Source organism: Quercus suber, unplaced genomic scaffold, assembly GCF_002906115.3.
Source record: "Quercus suber isolate HL8 unplaced genomic scaffold, Cork oak 2.0 scaffold_274, whole genome shotgun sequence".
Lineage (NCBI taxonomy): Eukaryota > Viridiplantae > Streptophyta > Magnoliopsida > Fagales > Fagaceae > Quercus > Quercus suber.
In genome coordinates, this window is record NW_027069730.1 from 424,932 (window position 1) to 438,273 (window position 13,342).

Here is a 13,342-nt window from a genome sequence, read left to right on the forward strand (position 1 = left end):
TATCACACGGAATCTCCTCAACATTCTTCACTATACCAGCCTGAACATTCTTACCCATACCAGCCTGAACATGCTTCAACCTTGCCTGCACTGGCACTTTGGCAGCTTCCACATATGTCCTTGCAGGTTGGTATTTTGGGACATGCTTAGGCTTGTACGGAACAAGCTTCAATGCTCCCACCGCATATTGAGAAGGTTCCAATAGCCTTCTTAATTCAATCCCAAAAGTTCTCCATCCTTCTTGTAGTTTTCCGGCAGGAACAATGATAGTTTGCCATAACCCACCTACCTTAAGCTCTGTCATTGATAAATAATGCCCAAACGAGTTGGACCCCCGTTGCAACGTGTAAGCAGTATCACCATCCCTGAAGGTGAAGAACTGCTTTGGACTAACCCCACTCACGGTGTGTTCCAGAGACCGCATTGTCCAAAGAGCTGCACTCTTGCCCATAAAGACTGATTGCATGTGGTATTTTCCCCGTTCAAAAATCTTAAGGGAGAAAAAATTCCCTCCTTCCTCAACCACCAACTGAAACAACTTAGATTCAATAAAGAAACTTCGAAATCCCCCCATACTGGCCCTAGGAGATGAAAACTAAAACAGAATTTGTGGCTAATTCGAGGTAGCCGGGCCTCCTCTCAATCTAAAACAAACAAACTAGCATGAGATGGACAGAGCAAATTCTCCTTGGATCTTTTTAGGAAGAAACACCATATTCATAATGCAGTCTGAGATTTAACAACGGCTTGATTCAATATTTTAAAAATTTTGCTCCCAATCTAGCAACCGATATAGCCATATGCTAAGAATGAAAACAGTGACCAACGTGCAAAAGAGTGATACTCTTTCAAATTAAAAATCCTAATAAGGGAAATTACAATTAATCTAGAGAGTATAATGCAAGGTTAATTGCAAGTTCAGTTTATCTATATATATATGTTAGAAGTATTGATTAAATGATTTAGGGGTGTGCATGCTCGGGATATAGAGGCTATGTCAGACTTCATGGAAACCATATATGGTTCTCCTATAAGGGGGCTAGGTGAGGATAAAATGTGTTGGATACCTAGCAAAGATAAGGCTTTTATGGTTAGTGATTATTATAGAATTTTAGTTGGCAACATTTTCTATGGATTTCCTTGAAAAAGTATTTGGAAACAGAATATTCCCTCTGGAGTAGCTTTCTTTGTTTGGACTGTTGCCTTAGAGAAATGCTTGACAATTTTGCTTGAGAATTATCACACGGAATCTCCTCAACATTCTTCACTATACCAGCCTGAACATTCTTCACCATACCAGCCTGAACATGCTTCAACCTTGCCTGCACTGGCGCTTTGGCAGCTTCCACATATGTCCTTGCAGGTTGGTATTTTGGGATATGCTTAGGCTTGTACGGAACAAACTTCAATGCTCCCACCGCATATTGAGAAGGTTCCAATAGCCTTCTTAATTCAATCCCAAAAGTTCTCCATCCTTCTTGTAGTTTTCCGGCAGGAATAATGATAGTTCGCCGTAACCCACCTACCTTAAGCTCTGTCATTGATAAATAATGCCCAAACGAGTTGGCCCCCCGTTGCAATGTGTAAGCAGTATCACCATCCCTGAAGGTGAAGAACTGCTTCGGACTAACCCCACTCACGGTGTGTTCCAGAGACCGCATTGTCCAAAGAGCTGCACTCTTGCCCATAAAGACTGATTGCATGTGGTATTTTCCCCGTTCAAAAATCTTAAGGGAGAAAAAATACCCTCCTTCCTCAACCACCAACTGAAACAACTTAGATTCAATAAAGAAACTTCGAAATCCCCCCATACTAGAGAAGCGATTTAAGGATCAGAGATTTACCGAGGGAATGGAAAGAGAGGAGTATGCTTACAAGACATCAAAATCGAGTCAATTTCTAGAGAGCATGTCCGAAGCAGACATGTTATGCTTACTGAGGGAATGGAAAGCAGATGTGGTATTCAGAATTGATGAAGCAGTGGGTGATTTTCTATGTCTTGTAGATTTATGGAAGTTAGATTAATTTATTTATAGAAGCTTGTTTTAAAATCTATTTTTAGAATAGTTATTAGAGTCTAAACCATATTAAGCCTATTTTGAAATCAATTAATAGTTCTAATTTCATGCAAAACATTTTTAAAAAAACTTGATTATAATTTATAATATTTCAATACATTAGGTACAAATGATTTAAGTTCTGTATGTATAATAATTATATTTAGAATTTGGCGCCTTGCCATAATCGGGCTAGCGCCTTTTTATTTTCTCACGCCTTGGGCGATAGAAGGCTTTGGCTCCTTAATGTCACCTTTTGCCTTTGACTACCTTGGCCACCAGATCTATTGTCTTCTCTCTGCCACTGCTGCTGCTCTTCTTCTTCTTCTTCTAAATTTTTTTAAAGTGTTGTGGAATTACATGTGATTTTGTTGGTGCAAATTGGTTTCTGATTTAGTTAGATGCATATGTGATGTCTCAGCTCTATGGTGGAATTTCAATCTTGAGATCCTAGGAACAATGATAGTGTCATGTGGAATCTTTGGTTTGAAAGAAACCAATGAGCCTTTGATGGTATTAAGCGTCCTGCTTATGTCATCAAAGCATATTTTGCAGACACTGTTTGATTGAATGCATACCCTAGGTGGCATTCCTTTTATGTCTTTTGTTGATTTTATTGATTCACTACCGTATTCTATGTAATATGTATTGGGCAAGTACGCACACCTAGCGTCTGTCCTTTTTTTTTTTTCCTTGTATATATATGTGTGTGTGTGTAAAAAATGATAGTGTCAAGCAGTCCAACTCAATGAACAAAACCCAGAGCAAAATGAAAAAAGACCTCATAAAATAAATTGACCCCAGAATTGAAAATTACTATAAAAAAACCCATTAAAACAATGACCGATTCTTCCATTCTGAGTCATTACACAGAACCCAGATTAGAAACAAAAAGAGAATGTGAAATTCAAACCAAGTGCATAATGAAAGTCCTCAAAGCCTCTTTAACCCATTAGTGCTGTCACTGAATTGTAGCTGCGAACCAAACTCCTCAAAGATGAGGAAGGAGATTGTGGCAAGAGCAAAGGAAATTGGGCTGGCGGAAAAAGGGAAAAAGAGAGGAGAGAGGATTGAAGAAAAGAAGATGCTGGTGGTAAGGGATGAAGGGGCGGAGAGAGAGAGAGAGAGAGAGAGAGAGAGATAGAATTACATTTGATTTTGTAATAGAAAAAAAATCTTAAATCCTATTTTTTGTCAGAAAAAAATTTAGTATTTTTTCCCAGTATTAAAAATAGACAAAAACTATGCTGTTTTTGAAGCGTTTAACGGAAATATTTTAATGGCATGGGATGGAAGGACAACGTTGACAACAAATACAAATTTTGAGGATGAAATTGAAAATTGAAATTTTAAGAACCAAAATGATAACTACCCCAAACATACCAATGCCTTTGAATCCTTTCAAATAGTCCTCATATTAATTCTTGATGTGAAATTTTCACTTCCTTAAAATCTCTCTCTTGCTCTATATATTTGATTTTAATAACTGCAATGTTTGAAAGTATTAACAAATTAAAAAAAAATGTTTTCGCTTTTAGATAAAAAAAAATAATGATGGGAATCTCAAAGCATAATGTATGTATGATGTGTTCATTGTAGCAAAAACGCATTGTGTTGATGTATTAAATTGCAAATTCAGCCAAAAAAAAAATGCTGTAAATTTGTTTAAAGGTGTTCTAAATTATTTTGAGGCTTATGATTGAATGTTTGAAACCTTATAAGACTATGGGAGTTCTTATATATATATATATATTTTGTATTCTGCTATATTCTACCACGTACTCATTTTGTATTTATTTGCTTCAAGGCATCATCTTGTTCATATCCAATCTTTTCATTGCTTGAGAGATTTTATGTGGTTTTTGTGCATACTCATTTGCAGGTCTGGAAACGATTCACCCATTTTGAGCAAACTTATGGAGATCTGGCTAGCATGTTGAAGGTAGTTGTTATTAAATTTAAATTTTCATGAAGATGAATATTCTTGTCCTCTTCTATGCCTCATACTCTTTCATTTCCTTTGGAGTTGAGAGTTTCTATACTTGTATTTTATATACTTGTTATTGTTGTCATTACCATCATTTTTTTTTTGTTATTATTAATAATAACAAAACCATGTCAACTGTTTTGCACTTTAATCTTTAGGAATTATTTAAACAAATGTTTTTGCATGGGTTTGTTAAACATTATTAGGTACAGGAAGGTGCTATACCATATTTTAATTGACTGCAGTTCTTTTTTAGTTTTGTGCTACTTAAGTTGAGGTTGGAACCAGCGTCCAATCTCAAATTCTGTTGGAGCAATGTGTATTAAATTTGGAGATTCATCTGTTTGATTTTATTGTTACACTTCTGATAACCTAGACCAAAGTATACTCTTCCAGCCAGAATATACTTCATGGAATTTCATTTATTAATACAAATTTTAGAAATTAGAATTGAGAGCATCATTGCAGGGATAATATTGTTGAAAGAATTTTCTAGCAGTAATCTCCTACAGCCACAAACATGAGAAGATATGTTCTTTATCTTGACAGTATATTGAATGGTTTTAACTTATAATGAAATAGGAACTAAATTATTTCTCTTTGCTAGTGATTGTAAGTGTGATGGTATGTTATTAGATAGTGTTTTTTTCCTTTAAAAATATAATAATTTTGGAAACTTTGGCTTCTAATTTATGTTGTTTGCATTATGTTTTTCTGTTGTTTCTTTGATTTAGGCTTGCATGCTTTATAGGAGACCATTTTGTCATTGTAACCCAGTGAAGAAAAATGATCACATGCCAAAGTTTTATTTTGCACGCTTTTCTAAAAAACCTAAGTATTGGTTCTTTTCCTGTAATTTTAATGGTTTGTAAGCTTCTAATGTTGAAGGTAGAGTGTGCAGGTAAGTGTTAAGTGATTCTTTGGATATCTTTCTGAATTGTGATCGTCATTGAATTTCATTGACTAAATATTTGTTGCCTGTTTAACATCATATAGGTTGAACAAAGGAGGAAAGAAGCTCTTTCTAGAACAGGGGAAGAGGGACCGTCAGCTTTAGAGGGATCATTGCAAGATGTTGTATCACGTTATACTTTCATGGATCTATGGCCATGCTCTTCAAATGACTTGGATCATTTGGCACGGCAAGAGGTATATTCATTTAGAATATTTTGTTGTCATTATGCTTTTTATTTTTTATTTTTATTTTTAGTTAATAGAACTTTTATTGAAAAAATGAATATCGTGTTCATGATGATGAACACTTTGGACATGAAGAGAAAGCTTGTTTATGTTTATTTGAAAATGAGCCAAGCTCGATCCTTATTATGAGACTTAGTAAATGAGCCAAGTTTAAAAAATTATTCTATTCATGCTAGACTAGTAAACATAGGGCTCAAGAATAAGGAATCCAAATCTTAGCTTTATGTGAGCTGGCTGATATAATATTTTAAAATATCTGAATATTTTGGCGCTGTTTGGATGAAAAAAAAAAGAGCACTCATCACTCATTACTCATCACTTATCACTGAAAATATCTCAACTTCCTAAGGTGGCATGTTTGGCACTTGTTTCCAACTTCTGATAACTCAAAAAAATTTACTTTTTGTGGGACCCACGGATTGACTTGGTACAGATTTTTTTTTTTTTTTTTTTTTTTTTTTTCCTACAACCCCCAATACCCAAACTCATTGAACCCAAATTGCTCTCAAACCCAGAAAATTCATTAGCATCCTCGACAACCAAATTCTCCAGCTTCATCAACAAACCCAAAAAAGGAGAGGGTTGGAAAGAATGAGATGAATTGTTGCCCCAGTTGTTGACCCAAATCGTTCTTTGGGTCTCTCTCCATTTGGGTTTTGTTTCCCAAGAACACCACCAAACCAAACCCATCTCCGATTTGAGACCACCCACTAGAACACCTAGTTGAAGAAATCAATCGGATCGGTGTGCTTAGAAGCTAGATCAAAGACATGCAAGACCGATTCCACCCCTCTTCTCCTCCCCTTTCCTCTCTTTCATTTCTTACTTCTGGGTTTTATTTGTGTTTGGAGAAGAAATTTTTAGATTTATTGTGTGGATGAACATGTTTGTGGGTTTGTGTTTGTGTGTTAGTGTGTATGATCGGTATCATGTGTTTATGGGTTTGAGAAATCGGTACCCATGTGTTTTTTTTAAGGATAAAGTTACCCATGTGTTTTTGTGAAGAAGAAAAGAAAGAAAAAGAATGAAGAAGAAGAAAGAAAATGGCCGTTGGAGTGAGTTTGTGAAGAAAGAAAGAAAGAAAAAGAAAGAAGAAGAAAAAGGAAAAGAAAAGAAAAAGCCGTTGAGTGAGTCTATGAAGAAGAAAGGAGAGAAAAAGTAAGGAGGATAAAAATAAATAAAAGTAAGGATGTGACTTCTCTGATTGTGGGTCCCAAAAATGTGTGTATTTATTAAAATGCCATCATAACTCAGTTTTCATAACTTGAAAACACCCAAAAGTTGTTTTCAGTTTGGTTAACTCATCACTCAAAAATCAGAGAATTGAGTGATGGAAATAAAAATTGAAAACAAATCCAAACACACTCTTCTGCCGTAGGACCACCAATTTTGAGTTATGGGTGATGAAAACAGAGTGATGGGTGATGGAAAACATGAAATCCAAACAGCCCCTTAGTCATGATTTGCTTTATAAGCATACAAATTGTGTGACACCCTATATTTTGATTAGATATTAATTGAATGTGCGTTGTCTGGATGTGTTTTGATTCCCACTTGCCCATATACTGGGTGGATCTGGGCACAACTACAAGGAGCCTCAAATGTGACTAGACTAGTCCTTTTGGGGTAGCGCAGACCACACATGTGCTTTTCCTTGGGTTGTTACATTGTGGTTCTTATTTACCCTTCCTCATTGACATCTTCTACATATTGCACGTTTGGACTTAATGTAGTTCTAACGATGGCCTCTCTAATAGTCTTTGGACTGTCCAAAACTCACCAACTCACAATTCAAATCTTTGAAACAATTCGAACTAGCCTCATAAAGAAGGGCCTTCTCCAAAACTAGTGTACTAAGGCCTGACACCCAAGCACCCCACTGGATTTTCACCAGACTCTACTTTGCCTAGAAATTCCAGTTCATCACTCTAAGCACCGACCTTGTCTGTGAGGACTTTTGGTTGTCTAATTGATGGCAGTGGAAATGACGACTTTGTGTCAGCCCAACACAATGTCGTATCTCTCAAAATCAAAGCTGGCTTGGCTGTTTCTTTATTTTTATTTTATTTGAAATATAATATAATTGTTTTATTTTGATTATTGAGATCTTGAATGACAAAGCTTCGTTAATTGTAAGACATTGGATGTTTTTATTATGTTCTTGGAAGCTTGTCTGAGCAACTTCAATGGCTTTATATGTACATAGGAATAGGATCAGTTACACCTGGTCTAAACCTTTGTTAGTATTACGCCACTAAATAACTTTTTATTGATTAATATTTTGAAAATATTACCTTTGGATTACATATCTCTTTGTTGTTAACACGTACGACAAATTTAGTTTTAATTGGGTGTTATTTTCCCTCTGATTCATAAACTCATATTTTGTCTATAATTTTTAAGTACAAAAACTTAAAATTTAAACATTTTATAGATGAAATAGTTATTGATCTATATTCATTTTGCTATTTTGCAATTTGGGGTATAAGGAGACCTGTAATCCAATATATATACACAACAACCAAGTTGACGCAGGACAACCAGAACGAAAACTAAACAATAGAAAAATAAAGGGATATGACCTAGGAGTCAGCACCTAAGCCTTGCTTGGAATCAGCACTAAGCGGGGAAACCACTAGGAGTCAGCACCTAGGGTAGACCTGGAGTCAGCACCAGACCAAAGAAAGACCAAACGGCCATTTTTTTCATTCATCAAAATATCAACTTTCTCCTCAAGGAGTACAATAAGTTGCTTATAAAGGATTGCTAAACCCTAGTTCTAATTGGCTAGGAAACCCTAATTGCCTTATTACAAAAATAACCTTACTTCTAAATTAAAATACTAAAAGCCCAATAACTAAAAGCCCAATAAACTAATAGGACCTAAAACATAAAAATATAATGGGCTTGCAAACATAAATAATACTAAATAATAATCTTCTTGTGTCTCCCTCATCATTCTCCTCTGATTGGAGAAAACTCGACCTCGAGTTCTAAAGTGTTGAAGGATTAGGATGCTGACAAGTAACACTTGCTTCAAATCTAGAATCACCTTAGGGAGCACAGGGAAAAGAAAAACCTTGAATTCCACCACATCAAACTCATTTGGAATAACAAAATCAATGTGTGGAATCAGTATAATCTCGTCTTGAACCTTATGAACCATAGGAAGCACTGTAGTTTTAACCTCTTTGACTTACCAAGATGTAGATCTTCAAGGACTGTGGAGGGTTGATCAGAAACACATTCAACAACTTCAACTTTCACATCATGTGCACCCTCTAATGTAATACTCTCTTTAGGCGCCATCTCTTCACCTTGCTGCTCTTCAATAGATTCATTTCCCTGCATGCATGTTAAAGTAACACTTGTTGAGGCATGTACGTTTGTGTCAACATTAGACTTTGGTGTTGCTGGAGGATTCTCAACGACCAAGATATCATCATCAATGTTGTCTCCTATTGGGGCAGCAAGAAGTTCATTGTGATCTAATGTCCTTGGTTTCCCAATTGAATCGGATTGAGTCTTCTTGTGTTGAGCAATCCTGTCTTGAATGTCTTTCATGAGCTTTACAGTTAATTCTGTTACTTCCCTGGTAGATATTTCCTTGGTAGATTGTTCAAAAGTGCATTGAGGACATGAAATGAGAGAAGAATGAGGATTCATCGTATTTGCTTCAACTTGAAAAGCACCACACTGAGATTGGGGTAGATACTTAGCTCGATAGTATGGTGACAAATACTCATCACAAAGCTTTTCTTTCATATCTTCCCACACACTGATGGCAGGTTCATAATCCACATAGCGGAAATATTCAAGCTTCTCCCAAAACCTTTGTGCGTGACCTCTTAACTTCAACTTGGCATACCTAACCTTTTTATTATCTGCCCAATTTGCTTGCTCAAAGAATTGCTCCATCCCATTTATCCAGTTGACAAAATCTCGTGGATAAGTATCATCACCATCAAAATAAGGTGCATCAGATATTACCATAGCTCACCTTGTCAGTGGTTAACTTACTGCACTTGATAGTCACGGGCTTGGCTCCTCAATTGAGTGGGTTCAAAACTGAAAAGAAAAATCTCTGCAATGAGAGTCTTCTGACGGGTAGCACAATTATAGGACAGCAACTTTTTTTTTTTTTTTGTTTTGGGTATGTGATTTTTTTTTTTTTTTTATTCTTTCCTGCGATAATTCTTCAACGGATCGGTGTTTGCTCTGATACCAAATATGACGCAGGACAACCAGAACAAAACTGAAATAACGGAAAAATAAAAGATATGACCTAGGAGTCAGCACCTAGGGTAGACCTGGAGTCAGCACCAGACCAAAGAAAGACCAACCTGGCTCTGATACCAAATATGACGCAGGACGACCAGAACGAAAACTAAACAATAGAAAAATAAAGGGATATGACCTAGGAGTCAGCACCTAAGCCTTGCTTGGAATAAGCACCAAGCGGGGAAACCACTAGGAGTCAGCACCTAGGGTAGACCTGGAGTCAGCACCAGACCAAAGAAAGACCAAATGGCCATTTTTTTCATTCATCAAAATATCAACTTTCTCCTCAAGGAGTACAATAAGTTGCTTATAAAGGATTGCTAAACCCTAGTTCTAATTGGCTAGGAAACCCTAATTGCCTTATTACAAAAATAACCTTACTTCTAAATTAAAATACTAAAAGCCCAATAACTAAAAGCCCAATAAACTAATAGGACCTAAAACATAAAAATATAATAGGCTTGCAAACATAAATAATACTAAATAATAATCTTCTTGTGTCTCCCTCATCACAAGTCTTAGTCCCAAAATTTTGGAATCGGCTATTCATAATAAAGTGATTAAATTTTACTTATAAAAAAAAAATAATAAAGTGATTAAATTTTACTCTTGATATCTTTCTTTCTTTTTTCTTTTTTTCTTTTTTTTTTTTTTTTGTGATAAGTAAATTTTACTCTTGATATCTACCTCAATCCTCTTTTTTCCAGGCTTGGACTGCCTAAAATATATATATATATATATAACACTAAGTACAGACACAGTTGCATTTGTAATCCAATATATATCGCTTCATACATGGAGAATTATCATGAGTAATGGAACAATTAGTATGGTCGGTATGTAGGGAGATTGAATAGTGTAATTTGGTTGGTTATGGGCTGAGCTTGGGCTTTATGTGAGCTTGAGCTTTGGTTGATTAGTAAAGCAAGTCAAGCCAAGCTGAGCTGAAGTTAGTTGAAGTTTTAGCAAGCCATATTTTAAACATATATGGTGAGCTTGAGCCAACTGCAAGCCGAGTTTGAACATCCTATTAGTCTTGTTAAACATAGTTTGATCATTCAATACTTGGCTTGGCATGGCATGGTTATAACCGTAAGTCTCAACATGAATACAGTAACTATGGGCTGCTGTAAGTTCCCTTTTTTAATTAGGAGAGAAAAAAAGATACAAAAGAAGAAGAACTGTTATTTCTATTAATCTTGTCTCCGTGGTGATTGTAGTAGGTCTCCATGGGACAATACCGCTAGCTACACGGCTGTTGGTACTGTTAAGTACAGTGCATATGTACTGTATGACGATTGGACTGTTAAGCAATGTTTTGAATTCTGTTCTGTTTGGACCAGAATGGCCAGAATTTTCCGTGCCAGTGCTAAGTCCGGTGCAAAGGACCCCCCTATTCTGTTTCACCCCAAATGCCGGACTGTTCCGGTCTGAACCCGCGTTCCGGGCGAGACAAACATTCCGGACCAAAATGATTTGTAGCCATTGTGTCCTTGATTACCAACATTTTCTTGGACCTCTAAATATTCTACCGACAAGTTTTCGTGCAAAAATGAAGAAATTGAATTCCGGTCAAAATTCATGGCCAGGAGGACCTCGGGGCAGTACGGAACAAATTTTAATCGAGTTTATTTTTTCTTGCAAAATATTTTTCAAATTGTGTCTAGGTGACGAATTTCTACCTGAATCAATGGTTGGCTCGGGTGCATGAAAACTTCTCGATAGCACATTAAGAGGTCCACAAAACGAATGCAATCTTTAGAGAGAGAGGGAAAAAAAAAAAAAAAAACTATTATCTTTTTTGTAAGAAAATACCCCTAGGTCAGACTGGTCAACAATTTTGACCTAATTCAAATGTCGGTGTCTGTGCATTAGAAAGAAAAGGAAAAAAAAAACTCGCATAAATTTTTGTTCGAAAATGCCCCTAGATTCGACTGGTCAAGAGTTTTGTCCTGACTCAAACGTCGGTGTGTGTGCATGAAAACATATAGATAGCACATTAAGAGGTCGAAGAAACAAATGGAAAATTCTTTAGAGCTACTTCGTCTATGTTGGAATGGAGGAGGAAAACCAAGAGGCTCTAGAAATCTTTTAAGTTCTACCTACTTACCTCTGGACTGGCATACGAAAAAAGGATGTGAAAAAAAGATGATGAAGAAAGAAAGAGGCACACTTCATGACGTGGGTTTGAAATGGTGAGATTGAAGTGGTTTAGGTGAGATAATTAATAGGAATAAACAGTAGGGGCAGGGACTAGGGAGTCACGGGGGTTGGAGTGAAAAAGGTGACTTGGAAAATGGAAAATGGAAAGTTCTTGGAAAGTACAAATGCCTTATGATGCTTGCCCTATGATGCTTGCTTATTTACAAAATGACCAATCTGATTCATTTTATTAGGACTTTTTTTTTTGGAGAAACATTTTATTTGGACTTTTTAAAAATGCACTATATATAATTTATTTATTTATAGTATTATTTATATTTATTATAATATATATGCATCTAGTGTGTAACCCTAGAATGGTGCACCGGCACACACCGGTACCGGAATATTCCGTTACCATGGCCAACCCAAAATGGCCTCTGGAACGGAATTCAAAACTTTGCTGTTATGTACTAGGATTGCACTGATAAGAAAAGGACTACGAGCTGAAATATATAGTCACTTTACTACTTGAAGACATTGCTTACAAATAAATAGAGTCTCTTGAGTGTCCGATGATTTTATGTTGACAGGTGTGTTTTAGTAATAATAAGTTATCTTTTATGTCGAAAGGTGCAATTCTTCTTTTCGTAATAAGAAGTATTATCTGGGGGGCAATACATTTGTCATTGCGGCACAAATGGATACACATTTTTATTCAAACTGTATAGACTCTGTTGTTACTGCAAATATTTTTTTTAATTGTTGTTTTTATATGTTGTGCTTGATTCTAACTATTTTGACTTATTTCAGTGGCTTGCTAAAAATATTAATAAGAAAATCGAGAAGTCAGCTCTGCCTAGTGGACCTGGGTCTGTAGGTATTCTTTTTGTATATATGTACTGTTATCATTTATTCTTATAGTCGTTTTATTTATGCTTTTGGATATTACTTGCCACCCTGCCCTTTGTGCAGATAAAATTTCTACGGGCCTGATGAGCAATTCAAATGTGTCTGCAAAGGTCGTTTATCCTGATATTTCTAAGATGGTGATTTATGACCCAAGGCAAAAATCTGGTATGTGATTTTTGTTCATGATTCAGACACGCGAGCGCGCACACACACATTTTTTACATTATATATATATGTGTGTGTGTGTATATATATATATATATAGACACACACACACACATTTTACATTTTATTATTTTCTATTTAGACGTTTATGGGTATGATGATGTGGCAAGTTTTGAAAGAGTAGGAGACAATATGGGGAGAATGCACCAATTAATTAATTAGAATATACTTTTAAATATGGTTTATTGTTGACCCCAAAATTTTGGGACTAAGGCTTAGTTGTTGTTCTTGTCATTTTAGAAATAGTTTATCTTTGAAAAAAATAAATAAAATGCATCAAAATGTAAAAAAAAAACATGTATAAGTAATTTAAAAGCACCAAAAATTTGAGACTAAGGCTTGATTGTTGTTATTTTAGAAAGATTTTATGTTTGAAAAAAATAAATAACATGCATAAAAGTACATAAAAAATTTTGAATAAATAATTTAAAAGAATCAATGGATAGCAAAGGAAAAATAATATTTTTGAATGGAAAAAAAAAAGAGACAAATGGTTGCTTTTTTTTTTTTGGGGGGGGGGGGGGGGGGGGGGGGGAGG

General features: G+C 35.6%; 1 protein-coding gene across 1 annotated transcript in view; it reads left to right on the forward strand.

Annotated features, from left to right (window-relative positions):
- Nucleotides 1–13,342, forward strand: part of LOC112014693 (cleavage stimulation factor subunit 77) — a 38,303-nt gene that overhangs the window by 21,356 nt on the left and 3,605 nt on the right. Inside the window, 4 exon segments of the mRNA XM_065781653.1 lie at nucleotides 3,940–3,999; nucleotides 5,041–5,193; nucleotides 12,481–12,547; nucleotides 12,643–12,744. Coding sequence (XP_065637725.1) covers nucleotides 3,940–3,999; nucleotides 5,041–5,193; nucleotides 12,481–12,547; nucleotides 12,643–12,744 — 382 coding nt within the window.